The following is a 20,504-nucleotide window of genomic DNA, read 5'->3' as shown; positions in this document are numbered from 1 at the left end:
GGTTTCCTCCGGGTGACTGTCTGTGAGGAGAGTGGTGTGTTCTCCCTGTGTCTGCGTGGGTTTCCTCCGGGTGACTGTCTGTGAGAAGTGTGGTGTGTTCTCTCTGTGTCTGCGTGGGTTTCCTCTGGGTGACTGTCTGTGAGGAGTGTGGTGTGTTCTCCCTGTGTCTGCGTGGGTTTCCTCCGGGTGACTGTCTGTGAGGAGTGTGGTGTGTTCTCTCTGTGTCTGCGTGGGTTTCCTCTGGGTGACTGTCTGTGAGGAGTGTGGTGTGTTCTCCCTGTGTCTGCGTGGGTTTCCTCCGGATGACTGTCTGTGAGGAGTGTGGTGTGTTCTCCCTGTGTCCGCATGGGTTTCCTCCGGGTGCTCCGGTTTCCTCCCACAGTCCAAAAACACACGTTGGTAGGTTGATTGGCGACTCAAATGTGTCCATAGGTGTGAGAGTGTGTGTTGCCCTGTAAAGGACTGGCGCCCCCTCCAGGGTGTATTCCCGCCTTGCGCCCAATGATTGGAGATGTTCAACTTCACTTTCATGTTCATCAAACCAATCTTTCACCAGTCTTGCTGTGTGTATTGGTGCATTGTCGTCCTGATACACGGCACCGCCTTCAGGACCGTTATATGCACATTGTACATTTTATGGAGCACCAGAGAGAAACAAATTCCCTGTGTGTGTTTGTGTCAAATCTGACTCTAAGCTAATCTAAGCATGATCAGCTGCTTTCCATTAATCATGGCGGCTAATTCATTTGCATTCATCAAACAGCAAAGACTGCAATCAATCACTCACTTCCAGCTTCAGCTTCACCAAGTCCATAATATTCAAACTCACAAAACATACTCCCAACAATGAACTGAGCATCAAATCACAATGTGTACAGGGAGTGTACGGTAACACATCTGATAAAGGCTGGGGCCACCTTTCACTAGACCTCTGCTTATTCACAAAACGTATGAACAAAAGAAGTTGAATCTATCTCTCTTTCCTCTCCATTTTACACGCATGAGCATGGTACAATATTACCTGTCTCCAAAACCCTAGTCCTGGATTTACTTAAAGTAAATCAAACCAGAATGCTGGCATAGAGGCAAAAGACATTATCAGAAACACATATTAACAGAATGAATGCCCTGGAACTTTCATATGAAGCCAGCAGCACAGAGGATTAAATAATGTTTTCATCAACTCAAAGCTATTTCAGTTGTAGCTCACACATTTATAGACGCAGTGGTGCATTAGTTACCTTGTGCAGCTGTCCGCTCTTGTCTCCCAGGAGAGCAATGGTGTGGCCTGCTTCAGTTGTAACGGCAACGGCGGTGACCTGTGATACCCGGGTGACGGCGGGCGTGGCGCGAAGGGGCACAGCGCTGGCGATGGGGCTTGGGGTGTGCTCTCCTCCACAAGGGTACTGAGTTACAGATTCCTAAACAAACGTAAAAGAACATGACACACTGAACCAACTCCTCGTACAGATTTAATCACCACTGTTTATCTTTTTGTGGGAATAGGATATACATAACCCCAACACGACTGTAATAGTTGTGCAAAGAAGAGTAAGGTTCTTCGGTTCTAGCCTAAGAGAAGGCGCCGTTTATTATCTGGCCTACTTCAGCACACACCAGAGGTTATACCGGGACGAAAGAGCTTCCATCAGTGTCTTTCTGATGTAATAGCAGGCAACAGCCAGAAGGGGGGATGATAAAAGCAAAGCCAGAATTTGGCATAAATATATTTTGACTTCAGAAAAGTGGAGAGCAAAGTTCCCTCCACTTGGGCATTCTTCTTCAACAGAAGCTTACTAATGTAGCCACAAGCGTTGTTTTTTACTTTTTAATTAATATCTTTGCTTAATCTTTAGCACTGCAACACATTTTTGGTTAAAAATAGAAAATATTCAGTTATATCAGTAATTAGATGCTCTGGCTTTATTAACAGCTTATTAATAACCCTTAACATCCATTGTTTTAACAATAAAAAGGGATGTAACATTATATGCATGTGTCCATATTATTAGCTCTGCGTGTGGCACATATTGTACACCCCACCCCCGACTGACCGCTGGTCAGTATAAATGTCCAAACTACAGGCATCACAGACACTGAACTATCCCCAGTATTTGTGCTCGCCATGTTACTGAGAAATAGTTAGATATTAAAAGTGAATAAATGAAGGCGTAAACTCCTACTCCCCCTCTGAGCCAGCTGCGGACTCCATATGCTTGCCGCTCTAAGCTGTGCCCGCCTCTGAATGAATAAGCCTCAGGGATGCTGCACTGACTAATAACAATTAATAATTAATGGTTAATGTAAAATATTAAGTCTGGAATAATTGGGGGGGGGGGGGGGGGGAAGGAAAGTCCAAGAAAAACAGGTGCAGTTGGAAGCTGCAAAGGAAAGACAATAAAAAACACAGAACTGGAGGGAAAGCACTGAAGAGTAATTCATGTCTCTCACTAAGAGAAAATCAATACAGTCAAATAGAAAAGAGGAAAACAAAGAGGACAGAAGGTCTTTTTCTCCAAGTGTGTCCTTAACACACACGACTTCAGGTTCATGGAGGGAGCGTCGAGGATGTCTTTGGTGTGTGTTGAAGGTGTGTGTGTCCCTCGTTAGAGTTACTGCAGGACTGCAGCTGTTGCAGCCAGTTGACAGATACACAATACCAGGGTTTAGGAAAATGGGGGGAGGGCGGCATGGGACGGCCAAAAACTGGCATGTGATTAAAGTCAACCTGACACACACTCACACACACACACACACACACACACACACACACACACACAAACTTGTTTTTATGAAGTGTCTTGGCATATTTGCAATATGAATCAACTGTATGGAAGCATGAATTTACTGGGTAGTAATAGTGTGAATGGTTTTAAAAGAAGGGTGTTCTTTCTTCCAGCAGGTGCTTTTTCACCACTCCTTGCTCACTAGCAGCTCAATATTTAATTTGATTTTACCCATTAAAACACAGATTATGACACAGGACACGGCTACATTATGCTGTTCGAAATCACAACGGTTTATCTCTGTGTCGGACTGAGGTTTCAAATTAAACCAAACCTAACATCTGACTGGGACTGGACACTGTGGGTGTGTTCTGTTTGGGTTACATAAGCCATTGTTTATAAAAGATTGTGTGTGTGTGGTTGGGGTTGAGGCACAGAAGATCAGAGGCCCATCAGTTACTAGACTAATCAGTGTGTGTGTGTGTGTGTGTGTGTGTGTCTGTCTGGGGTATGGCGCATAAAGAAATCAGAGGCTCAGCGGTCAGTAGTCCAATGTGTTGGAGCGTGTGTGTTGGTCAGTGGAACGGTGAGCTCAGAGAGGATGTGGGTCAGCACAACTCAAAACCAGCTGCAGCTCTAAGCTGGATTTACCCCCCCTCTCAAGCCACCAGACAAACACACACACAATCACACACACTCAGCTACATACTGTTTCTCATTTGCTCTCTCATATTCTCAAAAACACACTGCCCCCACATAAAGCTCTCTTTACAATCTGTCTCTCTGACACACATATAATGCATAAGCCTCTGTCATTTTAACTACACACACACACACCCACAGACACACACACTCACCGAGACAGACACACACATTCACTGCCTCTTATACAGACACGCCCGCAAGCCACTGATCATTTGCCTCCTTTCCTTCACACGCACCTAAGCATAACATCCTCTATTATACTCTCAGCCGCTCAGGAGATGAAACGCTGGTTGTGAAATCTACATTTCCTGCAGACTCCAAAATCTTGGCAAGTAATAAATATCACAGATACATTTCTACTATTGTGCAGAATGACATGAAATTACAACATAAATGAGCTGAAAACGAGGGCGGCACAGTGGAACAGCAGGTAGTGTCGCAGTCACACAGCTCCAGGGACCTGGAGGTTTTGGGTTCGAGTCTCGCTCCGGGTGACTGTCTGTGAGGAGTGTGGTGTGTTCTCCCTGTGTCTGCGTGGGTTTCCTCCGGGTGACTGTCTGTGAGGAGTGTGGTGTGTTCTCTCTGTGTCTGCGTGGGTTTCCTCCGGGTGACTGTCTGTGAGGAGTGTGGTGTGTTCTCCCTGTGTCTGAGTGGGTTTCCTCCGGGTGACTGTCTGTGAGGAGTGTGGTGTGTTCTCTCTGTGTCTGCGTGGGTTTCCTCCGGGTGACTGTCTGTGAGGAGTGTGGTGTGTTCTCCCTGTGTCTGAGTGGGTTTCCTCCGGGTGACTGTCTGTGAGGAGTGTGGTGTGTTCTCTCTGTGTCCGTGTGGGTTTCCTCCAGGTGTTCCGTTTTCCTCCCACATTCCAAAAACACACGTTGGTAGGTGAACTGGCGACTCAAAAGTGTCTGTAGGTGTGAGTGAATGTGTGAGTGTGTGTGTTGCCCTGCGAAGTAATGGCGCCCCCTTCAGGGTGTATTCCCGCCTTGCACCTAATGATTCCAGGTAGGCTCTGGACCCACCGCGATCGTGAACTCGATAAGCGGTTACAGACAATGAATGAATGAGCTGAAAACGGTCTAAACCCAGGTGTGAGCGAGACAAAAAGTATCAGTATTTACACATTTAAAAACACTATTAGTGTTACTATACATCACTATATTTAATGTGCTACATACAAGAATAATGAATGAAATTTGCTGAATGTTCTGAACAAAATGTGCAGAAAAGTATATTGTGATGTAGTAATGCATTTATAATGATAACATTTAATAATATAATATTTATTTTATATTGGTTCAAAATTAGTGAAGGAAAAGTTATACCAAATGGGGTATTTTTGTTTGTTTTTGAAGAAAAAAAAAAAAGAAAAAAAATTCTTCTACTCATACAAAAATGAGATTTGGAGTTCCCCAAGGCTCCATTTTAGGACCTTTACTATTCATATTATACATGCTGCCACTGGGCAGAGTTATTAGCAGGCATGGCATTACCTTCCACAGTTATGCAGATGACACACAGTTATACATATCAGCCAAACCAGATGACAAACCTACATTAAAGAAAATGGAGGACTGTGTTAAAGAAGTGAAGCATTGGATGTCATACAATTTCCTTCTGCTAAACAGCGACAAAACCGAGGTTCTCCTTCTAGGTCCAAAACCTGCGATAAATAAGGTATCAGATTTAATACATAATTTTGACTTACCTGTTCTCCCTAGCTCATCAGCTAAAAATCTGGGTGTTATAATTGATTCAGATCTATCATTTGATCAGCATATAGGTAACATTACAAGAATAGCTTTCCTACATCTTCGGAACCTCGCTAAGTTCAGAAATTCCTTATCCCTCCCAGATGCGGAAAAATTAGTTCACGCTTTTATTTCATCAAGATTAGATTATTGCAATGCACTTTTATCAGGATGCTCCAGCAGAAACTTGAGTAAACTCCAGTTAATTCAAAATGCTGCAGCCAGGGTCCTCACTAAAACTAGAAAATTTCATCATATCAGTCCAGTCTTATCGGCCCTTCACTGGCTTCCAGTTAAATTCCGTATTGATTACAAAATTATTTTACTCACGTATAAATCCTTATATGGTCTCTCCCCTGAATACTTGCAAGACCTCATCACACACTATGAACCACCAAGATTACTCAGATCTCAGGGCGCCGGCCTCTTACTAGTACCCAGAATTCATAAGACGTCAGCGGGGGGGAAAGCCTTCTCCTACAAAGCCCCTCAGCTCTGGAACAATCTTCCAGCTAGTGTTCGGGACGCAGACACAGTCACTATGTTTAAGTCTAGGCTCAAAACACACTTGTTCAGTTTAGCCTTTGGCAACTAACCTCTGTCTAGTTTAAGGTTGTCATTTCAGGAACCCATGGACATGGAGAATCAGGGTAAACCTGGATGATGTGCTCACAATTTCTCTTGCTTGGAACGAAAGGATGTCTTTGCCTGAGCTCCTTCTGGTTTCCCTCCTCCCAGTCTGTTACAGTCAGATCCGTCACTACACTAAAGAAAATATTCACATGCTCTTATTCTCTGCTGCACTCAACTCAACTAACTGCTTCCCTTTAACTGTTTTACTGTTTTCTGAGAGAATGGTGGCCCACTGATGGAAGATTGTTTGCTGGATTCTCCTGCAGACCAGACCAGACCAGCTGCTCACCTTATTATTATTATTATTATTATGTAGCATAATGACACTTCATTGGTGATCATTTAAAATTCAATCTATAGTTTGATCAGAGGAGGATGGGTCCCCTTTGTGAGTCTTGGTTCCTCCCAAGGTTTCTTCCTCCAGCCTCGAGGGAGTTTTTCCTTGCCACTGTCGCCTTCGGCTTGCTTGCATTGGGCTTTGATTTAAATGTTCTGTTTTGAAACTGTGAAGCTGCTTTGTGACAACGTCAGTTGTAAAAAGCGCTATACAAATAAATTTGATTTGATTTGATTTGATTTAGTGTTTTGCTGTAAAGCCAGGAGATACTCAAACTGAAACAAATTATATCTCCTGTCTAATCAGAGGTGGAACTATACCACTTCTCCTCCTGATCTGATACTGACACATTGACTATTGGTCAGTGAATATCAGACATTTGTTTTTAAAAACTTTTTCAAGGTTTAAATGAGCTACTTGTTATCTGAAGCCCTTTAATGAGTATGCCTAGTTCCAGAATGGATTTGTTAAAGAATGGCATCAGACTCATTCTGGTGTCCAAGTGATTTCCTATCCAGCATTTCCTGCAGGTACTGGCCCCCTTCCATCACTCCTCGATACTGATACACCATCTCTGACTCCAAGTGCACCATTAGATGCCCGGCAAAGTCGTGGGTGCCACAGAAGCGAACCGTGTGCTACAGGCAGCGGTCCAGCAGTATGGCTTCTCATACTGTGAAGTGTGGATTAGTGCTGGCTCCAGCAGCTGGAGCTTAATCTGTGTCAGCACTGAGGCAGCTGCCTCTCTCTCCACCTTATATGCCCATGACATGAGCCCACCGACCCTGATTTAACTCCGCCACAGCTGCACATCAGGCCCAGAATCCTGCTGTCTTGCCCTGACCTGACTAATGGGCCTGATGGCTCCTGCCAAATCTACCCACTGCCATATTTCTGCTTACAACCGGATTGGGTCCCCATTAAAATGCCTTAGTGCTCAGATGCCCATTCTGAAATGAGATAAAATCTTTCTGAAATGACACTGTTGTAGTTAAGTTGCGGCCTCAGGGTGTGTAACCGGAGCTGACTTAAAAACTGGGAAACAAAGTAAGTGCAAAACAATGTGCTCTATGCAAAATTTAAGTGGAATGCTTTGGCTTTGTTCACATGCATGAACTAAAAGGGGACATGCTTTGGCCAAAATACTATTAGGATCAAACACCAGGGCAGTGTGCTCCCCCTGTATATACAGTCACTTTCAGAAGGTACGGTTTCAGCGACCGTTGCTTTAAATAAGAATAGCGCAAGAGCCCAGCAGTGAGAAGCAAGTAGCAGAATAATACTCTTATTTCTCAGCATGTTTTTTAAACAGTTTGTTTAACCTTGTCTTTGAGCTTTTACATCAACGTAAGTCAGCGCTGTGATACGAGACAATTCTAAATTCCAATATGCACTCCATAAACGATCCAGTACAAAATCATAACTTAGATGACTTAGATATGACTAAGATGGAGTTTTCAAGTTTATCCCAGAATCCCTGGGCGCTAGGCGGGAATACACCCTGGAGGGGGCGCCGTTCATTCGCAGGGCAACACACACTCACACATTCACTCACACACTCACACCTATGGACTCTTTTGAGTCGCCAGTTGAGTGGACCGTGGGAAAACCACATGGACACAGGGATAACACGCCAAAATCAGGAGCGGGACTTAAACCCACAACCTCCAGGACCCTGAAAATGTGATTTCTTTTAATAATTTACACCCTTTTAAAGTTAAATGTCACTATATTCCATTATATACTTTCACTTTCAATGGGAGAAAATTTGAGGAAAGAAAAGAAGGCTTAATGATTCTAGTAGTCGAAAATCTTTTTTTAGCTCTGAGAGTGACACATGACCACAAAATTATAGCTTCCAAATCATTGTGATGGTCCACTGAGCTGTAATAAGGAGAACAGAGCCTCTGTCATTGCTACCCTGGGCTCAGGATTGCAGAAACTGCACTATGTAACAACTGCAGGAGGGTAGAACTCCTCCCAACCCTGCTTTAGAATACAACAGTGCTGATTTCTCTCCTAAAACACACCTGATTCAATTTGTTGCTGAGTTTCTTTGATACGTGCTTGAGCAGGGAATTTTATTGTGCTGAACACTGGCTCTGAAAATCAAGAACTGATGACACTGCAGTGACTCACCTTTGAGAGTTTGAGGCACTTGGACGACACCTCGTACTCGATGTAGGCTTCCTCATGGTTTTTAGACCCTTTGCCTTCCTCTGTGTAGCACAGAAGTTGCGCATTTTGGAGTGCCTTGTCCAGCTCGTTCATGGAATAAAGGCATAGAGCCGAGCGAGACGTGGGCGTGGGGGTTGATGCTTGCCCTGCCGCCATGGCAACAAACAGGACAGGGTCTCCTCTGTGAGTGTCCAATGCTGCCGCTTGTGCCAAGTTGTACCCACCCTCACAGTCCAGAGGGACCTCTACGTAGGAGTAAAAGCTGGGGTCCCCAGTGCACAGGCGTGAAACGTACGTCCGATACTCGCGCTTGCCCCATACATCACGCCGCGAGAACAGGAAATAGATGTGTTCCTTGTATTGCAGGGCCTTCACAAACTGATTGTTGTACTCAGAGTAGCTGCCAACCACCAGCTTGCCCAGTTCCTCATGGGAGAAAGCAGGAGCCGAGTGATGTGGGGCCAGACGGCGTGTCGTGATCGGAGGAATCCCGCCCGGACCTTTGCTGGTGTAGCCCCGCCCCACCAGCATGAGCCGCACACCTTTGTGCTCCACTATCACCCCCACGGTGGATACTCTTGGGTCGTTAGCAGCTACATACTGTGTGTCCACCGGGTTGGGGGTCTGGTACAGCACCTCAGAGACATTCCGCAAGCTGCGTTTCTCACAGATGCCTTGCAGGACGGTCCCGCATACGATCAAGCTCCGGGTTCCGCCTCCTTCCTCCAGGAGGAGCAGCTTGTTGGTGTTGTCCGTCTCCTTGGCAGGGGTACACTCTGTGTGGTCTATAGGGGGCAGGCAGTCAGGGCTGTCCAATTTTGGCCCTGTTTTGCCCCATGAGAGCAGCTGGAGGTCGGGAGACAGGTGATACAGGGCATTGATGGCTCCCACGTAGAGGTTGCCCGAGCTGGGGTCCAGCAGGAGATGGTTGAGGCGGGACTCATGGAGCAAAGTTGAGATTTGGGGACTGGAGGATAAGGAGTCGCCGCTCCTTAAACTTTGACCAAAGGTGAGGCTTGATGGGGGCCACAGCAAGAGCAGTACCGGAGGCCACCACCAGATGGCGAGGGGGAGCAGCAGGGGAGCAGCGGCTGGCATGGCACCCCCTTACCTGCTGAAGAGAGATAGAGACACAGAGAGAGAGAGATAGAGAGATAGAGAGAAGTTGTTGAAGAAAGAAAGAACGAATGAGAAAAGGCAGTGGGTGGTACAAATAAAAGGAGAAAGTAGGAGAGTGCGGGTCGAAGACAGAGAGAGAGAGAAAATGTGGCAAAGTGAGAGGACAGAAAAGGGTTGTTTAAGAAATAGAGAGAGAGAGAGAGAGAGATAGCAGGGGGTGTTCAAAGTAGAGGGAGGAAAAAGAGAAGATAATAGAAAGATGAGAGCAAAACCAGTAAGGGACGAGCAGGAGGGGGCAACATATAAAAGGAAGGAAGAGAATGAAGGAAAGAACACAGGCAGGGGGAGAGCGGGTGATAGCACAAAAGAGAGGAATGAGAGGGGGTTGGAAAGTTTGGAAGAGCATAAGCGGAAGGAAGAGTGTAGAAGAAGGAAAGCAACATAGTTGGACAGAAGTAACGAGAGGGAAAGAGTGAATCAGAGAGAGAGAGAGAGAGAGAGAAAAGACAAATGTTAGGTTAATACAAACACACTAGAAAGACAGAAACTGGTGCAGCGCATCAGTGTGCAACACAAAGCCTTGCTGGTTCAAACGGATTCTTCTGTTCTTCAAAGCCCTGCCACCTTCACAGGGGCAGCTGAGACGCCCAGCTCCAGCCTGGCAGCGCTGCGTCCGCCTCAATCAAAGTGGAGCCTTTCACACGGAGAAGCACACAAACAACTGCGCTCCACTTCGCTCAGATCTGCAGCAGCGCAGGAGCAGGCAGCAGGCCGATAAAGCTCCGGCTACTTCAGGTATCATTAAACTCACATCCAGGGGGGGGGGGGGTTGTCTGCGCTCTTCACATTTAGGGAATGAAAACAGAAGTATCTGACTCACTGCCTAGTCACCACATCCTCTGCACCTGAATGACATCTTCACAGAACGAGAGAGGGACACAGAGAGAGAGAGAGAGAGAGAGAGAGAGAAGAAGACAGAGAGAGGCAGCACAAATAGAAAGAAAGAAAGAAAGAAGTGTGTGAATAAGCAAAAGTAAGGAGTGAAGAACCTGATAGAAGTAGTGATGTGAAGAAGTTAGGTGTTAAATTATGCATGGACCCTGTAGCTGCTGCTTCTTTAGCTTTTTCTGATGAAGCTGTGAAATCAGCGTGTATTAGCTCCAGGCTCGCACATGCATAAATAAAACAAAACTCTTTCAAAAGTGTGAGGAGGCAACCTGGACCGGAATCGCATGGTACTTAGAACGAGACAAAACCAGAAATGACTGCAAAGAGACCCCATTCTGCTTCTCCACCTACGAAGACTTATCAAGCCCACTCCGGTTAGGGCCTTGACTAATTTGTGCCCAAAAAACGCAGAACATCATTTCATTCTGGACCAGTGAAAAAAGTATCAAAGGACAGGGAGTAGATAAGTGAGAGAGGGAAAGGAGAGAGAGAGAGAGAGAGAGAGAGGGAGAGTAGTCATCTTTAATTCATTTGGCAGTAGCAGCAGAAGACTTGGGGGCCTGCTGCTGTTATATGAAAGATGAGAGAGTGAAGTTGCTGGGGTCGATCAGTATGCATAGCATTTTACCTCCTCATCTCCACAGACCAACACCTCCCTTCTTCAAAGCCTCGGCAGAATGAAAGGACAGTTTGACACGCTACTGAGATTAGCCACTTCTTTTCAATTAGGCCTGGGTTGACGAGGTTGCGGCGGTACCTTGTTTATGAGAAGTGAAGGCGGAACATCGTCTTTTTCTTTCGCCTCCGTCTCCCCGTGGCGAACGTTAACGTTAGCCGCATTAATGAACACGATCAAAAGGAGCGCTGCGCAAAGAGGCTACACACTAACCCACATCGACGCTAACTCCCAACGCCAAGGTCCTTCGAAGGAGTGAGTGCCTTGCTCAAAAATGCTAACGTCACTGGTGGCATGATTGTGTAACCCGATGCTAACAATGAGAAAACCACAGCGTTCAAAAAGCTATCGTCATGAAAGGAGAAACTAAGCTAGCGTGGGCCTCATCAGAGATCGTGATCAATTCTGACACTGCGACGTGAAGGAGTGAATGGAGCAGAAAATTAATTCTGTGATGTTACCAGGATATTGGAAAGCCAAACACATTAAAATTTAAACCGTTATTGATATAGACCTCTACTTTTCTAACAGTTGAGGAACCTTCATCTACGGTTGAAAACAAGCCAATGATTCTGGGTGCATTTTATCTCATGAACAATAGCGTGGACAATCTGTGGAGAACTTAATTAGAGCTCTGCGGAATCGAGATGGTTTTACACATAAAATAATGTGAATGTAAGTCTCACAAGCCATGCTTCAATTATAAGGTTTTAGATTACTTCAAGCACAAATTGGCAGAGCTGCGAAATCTGGGCCTCATTTTGTTGGAGGGCTGAGTTAGAAACCCAGACAATTAAAAATGCAGCAAACAATATGACATAATTGAAGAGAAAATTAACTACTGCAGATGCCTTGTTGAGGCTTATTTTTGCCGTTTCTCAGACACCACAGCTGGGCGAACTCTGCTCGTAGACACTCGTCGCAACAAAGCCGGGGATTGGTCAGCGAAAACCAGGCGTGGCATTATTCAAAGATGGCTGAACTGTAGGAGCAGCTCTCAGTCAAGTGAAACCACAGGGAATAAGCTTAACTAAGACACTATTGGTTTTGCTTAATCAATGTCTAACGGGCCTTCACCTGAGATTCCACCTGATTCTAATCAGATTCTAACCTTCCAAAGACAAAAAAAACGAGAGCTATCTTTCAATCTGGGTTAAGTCATCCTTCAACAATGAGAAAATGGAATCACTCCCATCCGTGCAGAAGTAAGCTCCGCCACCAGGGTTCAGGTTCAAGTCAAATGTTCTGCCAGCCAAGCACTTTGCGGAAGGCTTCAAACGCACCCAAAGACAGCCCCACACCGCCTCTGCACCCTGCTGAAAAACCTGGAAATATTCATCAATGCTAATGCACACGGAGACACCCCAGACATGCTTCTGGAACACTCAAGGTCAGTCCTGAACAAAAGAACCGTGTTCTTGCATGGTTCTACGTGTTGATCTAATGTCCGTGGCACAAACCAGAATTCAGATGCAGCACTGGTCACTGAAACCTAAACACACAAAGGCGCAACAGCAGCAACAGCAGATGAGAGGCTTCCACCCTGGCGAATGAATTAAAAACTGGATCGAGGGGGAAAAAGGGTGTGTCTTTTTCAACATCCTCCCTGAAATCAGAGTGAGGAGAAGCAGCACACACACACACACACACACAAGCCAGAGGATGTCTGCTGGATTCGCATACATATATGTGTGTGTGTGTGTGCTGTTCTTAGTCAGAGAGGAAATGGTACCGAACAAAAGGCTGATAAAATAGAGTGCAGGGGGTCTCTCTCACTGTCAAAACAGCCAATTTCACAGCTCGAAATTTGGGACGAGCGTTTTCTGCAGAATCAGCATTCAGCCGTCTCTCTCTCTCTCTCTTAAATGGTAATAACCGTTCCAGGGCATGTGAGAGAAAGAGAGAACACACACACACACACACACACACACACACACCCAAAAGTCCGCTGAGTGACAGAGCGAAGCTTCAACTTCTTTGTGCAGTGAACAGAAAGGAAGGGGTGGGGGAATATTATATATTGGAGACAGGCTCTTCCTTACACCTCGTGTGCTGTTTGATGGGCAGATAGTAAATGGGGACTGATTTTTGCTCAGTGACAAAAAATGGTAAAAAAAAATAAAAAAACAGCCTTAGTGCGTCCGGTTTGGACAGAGTCTGATGAATAACTGATGATTTCCTTCTCTGGGCACATAAGGGCGGGTGACAAGACCAAAATAAGTAGGTGCTTTGTCTATTTCAATATTTCATTCCCCATATTTCACCCCACTTGCTGAACTCCTACATCACAAACTGAGACACCAATGCTGGGAATGGGAATGTGAGGACAAACTAGTGCTTCCTCCAAGACACATGACGTCAAACGCTATCTTTTTTCACACTGCCACTAATGCAACCTCACTGGACAGCTCAACGTGTCGGAGGAGAGTGTCAGCTCCGTCACAACCAACAGACACCCACTCTGACTGGCACCATCAAGGCATTGAACCAGGTAGAATCTATGATGTAGCATACAAATAAATATAGTGTACCTGTTCCTGTAAAATTGACATCATATAAAACTACAACATAAAGTTGATTGACTGTTCAGAGTAGTGTTGAGATACATGTGTGGTGTTGTAAATAAAACCAGATGAGTGTAAAGAATTCAAGGTTCTCTGTAAATCATTTCTGAGTGTAATGCAGGTCTGAGACCAGTGAACTGACCACAAGAAAAAACAGTGCAGGCCCAATTCTAATCCAAATTCAGGTGATCCTAACTGGATCAGGAGATCCCTGCTGATGTCTGATGCCAGACATGACGCATACCATTGTATTGCTTTCAGTTGGATTATATTGTGACTAGCATTAGTTTCAGACTTGAGCATTAGGCAGGTTCACTATGCACTTTTCTTCCAGTGGTGTACTTTTCTAAAGTTGAATGCTATAATAACTAGGAAGTGCAAACTTTCAGCCACTTCTTATTAATGAAAACGTTGCACTCCTTACACCCGTGATAACCTGATAAAAGAGTGCTCGTGATGACGATAACATATTGCTGCATCCACAGAGGGCTAAGGGCTGATATTAATAAAATGAATTTTCTAAGCCATTAAAGCACTTAGATTCAGAATCTGACCTCTGACTCACATGAGAGCACTTGTGCTTTTCTCTGCAGCTCTCTATTTCTCTCGCACGAGCTTTCTTTTTTCTGTCCGCCTCGTTTGGTCAGTGGTGTAGAGACAAGCCGTACTTGTTGTGTCGTTTAGCTCACTGCACAGCGCTGTCAAACGTTACACTTATTACCCCCAGAAACAGACACTCTGACAATTACAGCGTCTGTCCATCCTCCGTCCACAGCCAGAGACACAGACAGACACATACCAACACACACACAAACGCTTAATACAAGACAGACACTCAGACACATTCATACAGCTGAAGGACACCGCACAAAGCCTGAGCCATGTTCTTCCAGGTGGAAATAAAAAGCTGTGTGTGTGTGTGTGTGTGTGTGTGTGTGTATGAGGGCAGAGTGCTTGATTTGGTGAAAGCCGTATGAACCCCACCCATGCTGTCTGAGTCTGGAGTCAATAAGGCATTGCAGTCAGACTTCTCTGTTCAGTGAATACACTCTAAACTACTGCACATCGCTAAAGAAGTGTGTGTGATGTTTATTCGCTACGGACACTAACTAGAGTTTCCCACTGAACTCTAATGGAAAAACACTTGTATTACCATAAATTAGTAAAATCAAAGAATGCAAATGAGGCTGGCTCAGCGCAGAGTTGATGGGGTGGAGAGTCGTAAACGCAGGAAAGCGTACAAAACAGCAAACAGCTCGTATTAGCCCTGCTCTGGGTGTTTAGATCACACAGCTGCAGGAGAGGACACAGAGCAGTGGAAATGGCACACACACACACACACACTCATGAACAAGAGTGTGTGACACACCAGGGATTTAACCAGGTAATAAAACTGAAAAAAACCTGCTGGAGACAAACACATTGTATTTCATAAAGACAACAGAGCAGCAATATCGTCCCTTGCTATTGATTACCATTATCATTATTACTATTATTATTATTATTATTATTATTATAGCACTGGAGCAGGACAGAGACCAAAAGGTATAATGTGAGACATTTTCTTCTGCACTGAAAGAGAAAAAGATGAAAGAGGAAATAAGAGAAAAAAAAGTGTGATAGAGACAGTAACAAAACAGACGGAGCAAAAGTGAGAAAGGGCAGTGTGCGGTGTGTGTGTGAGAGAGAGAGAGAAAGGGAGAGAGAGAGAGAGAGAGAGACAGAAAGGCATATACAAAGAATACAGAGCAATATAAATGAACGAAGGATGAATAAATGAGTAAATAAATAAAAGAAAGAAAGAAAAGGGTGGAGTTTGTGTGTGTGTGAGAGAGAGAGAGAGAGAGTGTCCACAAGTGAGAGTAAGACGGGGAGGAGTAGAACGAGAGAATAAAAACAGAGAAAGAAAAAGAAAAAAATGAGAGGGCAAATAGAGAGAAGAGAGAGGGAGAGTGTGTGGGAGAGAGAGAGAGAGAGAGAGAGAGCAAGAGACACTGGGATTTACAAGTCTCTTTGATGCCAACCATGAGAGTGTCAGCACACCAGAGTGAGTGTGTGTGTGTGTGTGTGTGTGTGTGTGTGTGTGTTCGCAGGGGTTTAATCACCACCTCAATGTGGTAGGAGGGGGTTGTTGGGGGGGGGGGGGACTCATTACCATACTCAACACGGAGCGAGTGAAGGGCGGAGGAGTGGAGGGGGGATGATACTGTGGAAAGTATAGAAACAGAGGGAAGAGTGCAGAGAGAAAATTGGAAAGAAATGAGAAGGAGAAAAAAAGGTGTCTGGGTGTTTGAAGAGCAGAAGCTGGAAAGACGGCAGCGACATAAAACAGTGCGATTAGCAATGTAACCTTCTGAATATTTCATCAGAGCCGAATAGTACAGTACAAGCAGTTTTCTAATGTATCACTCCTCTCTCTCTCTCTCTCTCTCTCTCTCCCTCTCATACACTCCCTCTTCTGCTCAGACTCCACTATCTTCCCCGCATGTTGCAATCTGCCCCTCGTTTCTTTCATCCCTCCTCCTCATCCTTCCTTCATGTCTTCCAACTGAAGCCATGAATATTTCTTGGCATATTTCACGCGCACTGGAATATTTGATATCATCAAGGCGTCAGTCGGAGGAGTGGGTGAGTGTTCAGGGGTTAGCAGGACGGCTGTTGTGCTCCTGGAGGGTGTTTCCAGGGGAAAAAAAAGCGAAAAAAAAAAGACAAAACAAGAAAAACTAAACATAGGTCTCAACCCTTTCGTCCAATCACAGCACACACTGGCTAATTATCACCTCTCAGAGTAAACAAATATGATGATGACATCTCATTCTGATACTAATGACCCTTAATGGCCACTCTGGGAGTTCAAATGGTGCGGTAATAACTCCCTGCGATAAGGAAAAGATTGGAATTTCGCTGCAAAATGAGAAGGAGATGTTGGTGAACACTTAACGGCAATAACATACCACACTTAATCTTGATTAGGTGAACGCTGCAGAGCGCATTTTCCAGCAGCTCTGACTCGGGTCAGATGGGCCCGCTGCATCTATATTCATAAAAGCCTTCCAAGCGCGAGCTGTCACACACTCGGCTCTTAAAAAAAAAAACAGTACTGGAGTCATCCTGCCGTATGATTATGATTATTAGCTATCACCTTGGCTCTCATTTTCACACTGGCACACACTTATTTCCTCTCTCTCTCTCTCTCTCTCTCTGCCTCAGCCTCTCTCACATTTACTCACTCACACACACACAAACAAGGCACGCCCGAGCTTTCATCACCACCTTGTCAAGCATCTGTGCATGGCAAAGCAACGTTAATTATTTGATGGGAGCTGATAAACAAACCGCTCGGCTGCGAGCTGAAACCAGGAGAACGCAGAGAGGTGCCAGAGTGATTATGAGCTTGTTCTTACATCGCAAATACACCATTCCTGTGCACACAGCCTATATCTTTATGTAGTAAAACAATACCCCTGCACTTTCCAACCCACTTTTTCCATCTAGCGCCTGTATTGTGTGGTCGATAATCATGAAGTACTTTATATAAAAAGCAGGGAGGATCCAGAAAATAGCTTTATATTTGTTTATTCTAAACCAAAGCAGCTGTAATTCTGTTTTGCGTATCAACAGTGTAGCTACAGCAGCTTTAGTTCTGTTTTGGGTATCCAGAAGGCACCTTTGTAGTTCGGTTTGGAGTATCCAAGGGCTGTATTTTGGTTTTCGCCTAGACTGAAACCTGTGTAAACAGCTGGAAAGGCTATGTTGTATTTTTGGTACCGAGGATCAAGAGGCATTTTCGTTTCTGGAATCCACAAAGAAACTGTAGTTGCAAACCAGCTTTAATCTCGTTTTGAGGAGCTAGACAGCAATTAACACAGCTGTATTTTAGCTTTGTGAATGCCGAACGCTATGGAAAAGCAGCTGTACGGTTGTTTGCGGTTGAGGCAGCCCGGCAGACACTCTTCACTACGACGTGTAATGGATGTTTTAATGTCAAAACAAGCAAAACAGCTGTATGGTTTTTTTTGTTCTAGCTGGGGTTTGGAGTCAGCTTGGAGCTGGGTTTGGGGTTGAACGCTCCCCGACGCGTTTATGAGCCGCACGCTTAACGAGTCAACAGCTCCCTTTGAAGAGAGGGAGAGAAAGTGTAAATACGCAGAGGGAATGAAATTTCTCAAATTAAGGGAACAAAAGGAGCTGGGTGTGAGGGTGTATGTTGGGGAGGAGGGGAGGAGGGGGGCGTTTGCGGGTCCAGGGCTCATGCGGAACAATAAAAAAAAAAAGGAATGTCAACACCAGTAGCAGATACACCCACGTGGATCTGAACGAAAAGTGAAAAAAAAACAGCACTCCCGAGAACGGAGACAGGAGTGAAGGGGAGGGGGGCGTTCAGATGAGAGACAATGGAGTGATAACGAGACAGTGTGTGAGTGCATGTGTGTGTGTGTGAGACTGTATTTGCGTGGGTGAGAGAGAGGGGAATACTGTGTGGGCGAGGGCAAGTGAAATAAAGAGATAGAGAGAAAGAGAGGGGTACAGAAAGAGAAACAGAGATAGAAAAGATACGATAGAAAGAGGGGTAGAGAGTTTAGAAAGAAAAAAAGGGAAGGGAGAAAGAGAGCCAGGTGTTTGTATTTAACCCATTTTGTGGACCTCAAAATATAAATGACGTGAGGAAAAAGATATGAGGACATCGACATTTGACGACTTTTGTTAAATATATTAAGAACACAGACAAAAGTAGAGTGGTTTTAGATGGAAGCAGAGTACAGTCAATGCACTAGAAAGATAGGAGAACTAGTGTGTATGTGTGTGTGTGGGTGGGTGGGTGGGTGTGTGTGTGTTCAGATTCTCTTGCAGGTCTGACTCAGGCACCATACTGAAATGCTATTCTGACTGGGCTGTGCGAATGACAGGGCAGCCACACCTCCCACGAGTCTAATACAATAACCAGCAGCACTTACAGACACACACACTGGGGAGCAGCACTGAATACATGTGCAATTAAATATCTAGTTATACTTTGATTAGCTTCTAATGCGAAGCACACTGCACAACACGTTATTCCTGCTTGTGGCTTCTCACTGACTTCATCTCTGTATAATTGCGACCTTACGAGTGCCTGAGCTGATTACCTGCACCTGCTTAAAAATTCGACTTTATCACGAGCAGCCTGCGCTCACCAACAGGCCAAATATTATCTTAAATTAAAAAAAACATTACAGGAAATAAATAAAGATTAAGAAAAAATGGCATGGTAACAGTGCAGATTTTCCAGTCCAGAGTTTCAAAACCTTGAGTATCATCTAGTACAGTGGAACCTCTACTTACGAACTTACTACAAAACTCTTAAATTAGTTAAAGAATACATGTAGCATTACTAAAAATAAAAAAGAAATACAGTGGAAACAATAATAAACGACTGGCAGAAGGAGTAACACAGGCACTGGCTGTATGACAGGAGGTGGGGGGTGGGTGGAATAACGGAGAGTAGGCGGGTGAATGTGGGGAGACGAAGCGTAGATACGGTTTAGCTTAGCATGAATTTCGATGTCTGCTATTTACGCTAATGCTAAATTGCTAAAGCTACAATTTTCATTCATTCATTCATTCATTATCTGTAACCGCTTATCCAGTTCAGGGTCGCGGTGGGTCCAGAGCCTACCTGGAATCATTGGGCGCAAGGCAGGAATACACCCTGGAGGGGGCGCCAGTCCTTCACAGGGCAACACAGACACACACACTCGCACCTACGGACACTTTGGAGTCGCCAATTCACCTTCCAACGTGTGTTTTTGGACTGTGGGAGGAAACCGGAGCACCCGGAGGAAACCCACACGGACACAGAGAGAACACACCACACTCCTCACAGACAGTCACCCGGAGCGGGAATCGAACCCACAACCTCCAGGTCCCTGGAGCTGTGTGACTGCGACACTTCCTTAAAGCTACAATGTGCTAATCTTAAAAGCTCACTCAAGTCTGGGGGCGCTGGGAGACTCGCCGATTGGGGTCAGTGGCCATTTCCAGCCGCCGGCTCGGCGGAGGCTCGGGTTAATTTCTAGAGTCGTGGTTCGTTGGTGGAGGCAAAAAATATTAAAACGGCCAGTTCGTATCTTGGAAAGTTCGTCAGTAGAGGTTCCACTGTACTTTGAAATGAAGTTGCACGCTCGGTCAATATGAGCATCTAAATAAAGGCCATTCATGGTCAAACAGCTAGCAACCAGTGGTGCATCAACCATGACTGTGATTCTGGTCGGAGGTTTTCCTGCCATGCTTTTTTTTTTAATGTATTTTAGCTCAAGGCTCACACTGGGTGGGCCAAATCAACATATGAAACCCACAAGCCCATGTGCTTTCTAGCCTGTTAGCCAAGCTCACAACATACAATAATAACATTACTTTATCTTCAATGTGGCAAACTGGCATTTGAATGACATTTTAAGGAGAGATGCATGTTGTAACAGCGTGACTCAAAGGGCTCTATCAAACGTAAGAGGCAAACAGCCATTTAGCACGATGAGTAATAATCATGCTATGACATTTTGATACAGGTGTAACAGCAGCATTCCTGCCTCGTGCTATTTATGTCATAAAATTGCAGCACAGATTGTCCAAAATCACCCCCATAAATTGCCCAATTGCTAGTTTGGAGCAAATTCCAACCCTGGGCGATTCTGATAGTGCCCTCCTCCTGACAAGACAGCATCACACCATGTTGTGTGTAGCCATTCTGGGCTAGATTTCTTACAAGACTTGTTCTAATTCATCCCTCCAATTTCTGAGTCAGTGTGTTCAGGACGTACCGGCCCGATACCTGATACCGGATCAACACCACGGCCAGAGATCAAGCAAACAAAGAGCAAGCCACAAACGCTC

The 20,504-nt window shown here is 45.1% G+C and overlaps 1 protein-coding gene across 2 annotated transcripts in view; it reads right to left on the bottom strand.

The window, feature by feature from the left end:
- Window positions 1-20,504, bottom strand: part of plxnb3 (plexin B3) — a 96,381-nt gene that overhangs the window by 31,785 nt on the left and 44,092 nt on the right. For both annotated transcript variants that reach the window (XM_066643121.1, XM_066643120.1), the window contains exons 2-3: window positions 8,289-9,441; window positions 1,242-1,421 (exon numbers count right to left, since the gene is read on the bottom strand). In XM_066643121.1, coding sequence (XP_066499218.1) covers window positions 1,242-1,421; window positions 8,289-9,425 — 1,317 coding nt within the window. In that variant the 5' untranslated portion in view covers window positions 9,426-9,441. The remainder of the gene's footprint in view (window positions 1-1,241; window positions 1,422-8,288; window positions 9,442-20,504) is intronic.

The sequence above is a fragment of the Hoplias malabaricus genome, chromosome 14 (assembly GCF_029633855.1).
Source record: "Hoplias malabaricus isolate fHopMal1 chromosome 14, fHopMal1.hap1, whole genome shotgun sequence".
In the NCBI taxonomy this organism is placed as follows: domain Eukaryota; kingdom Metazoa; phylum Chordata; class Actinopteri; order Characiformes; family Erythrinidae; genus Hoplias; species Hoplias malabaricus.
The sequence above is the reverse complement of the archived record's forward strand: the minus strand, read 5'-3'. Positions and strand labels throughout refer to the sequence as shown.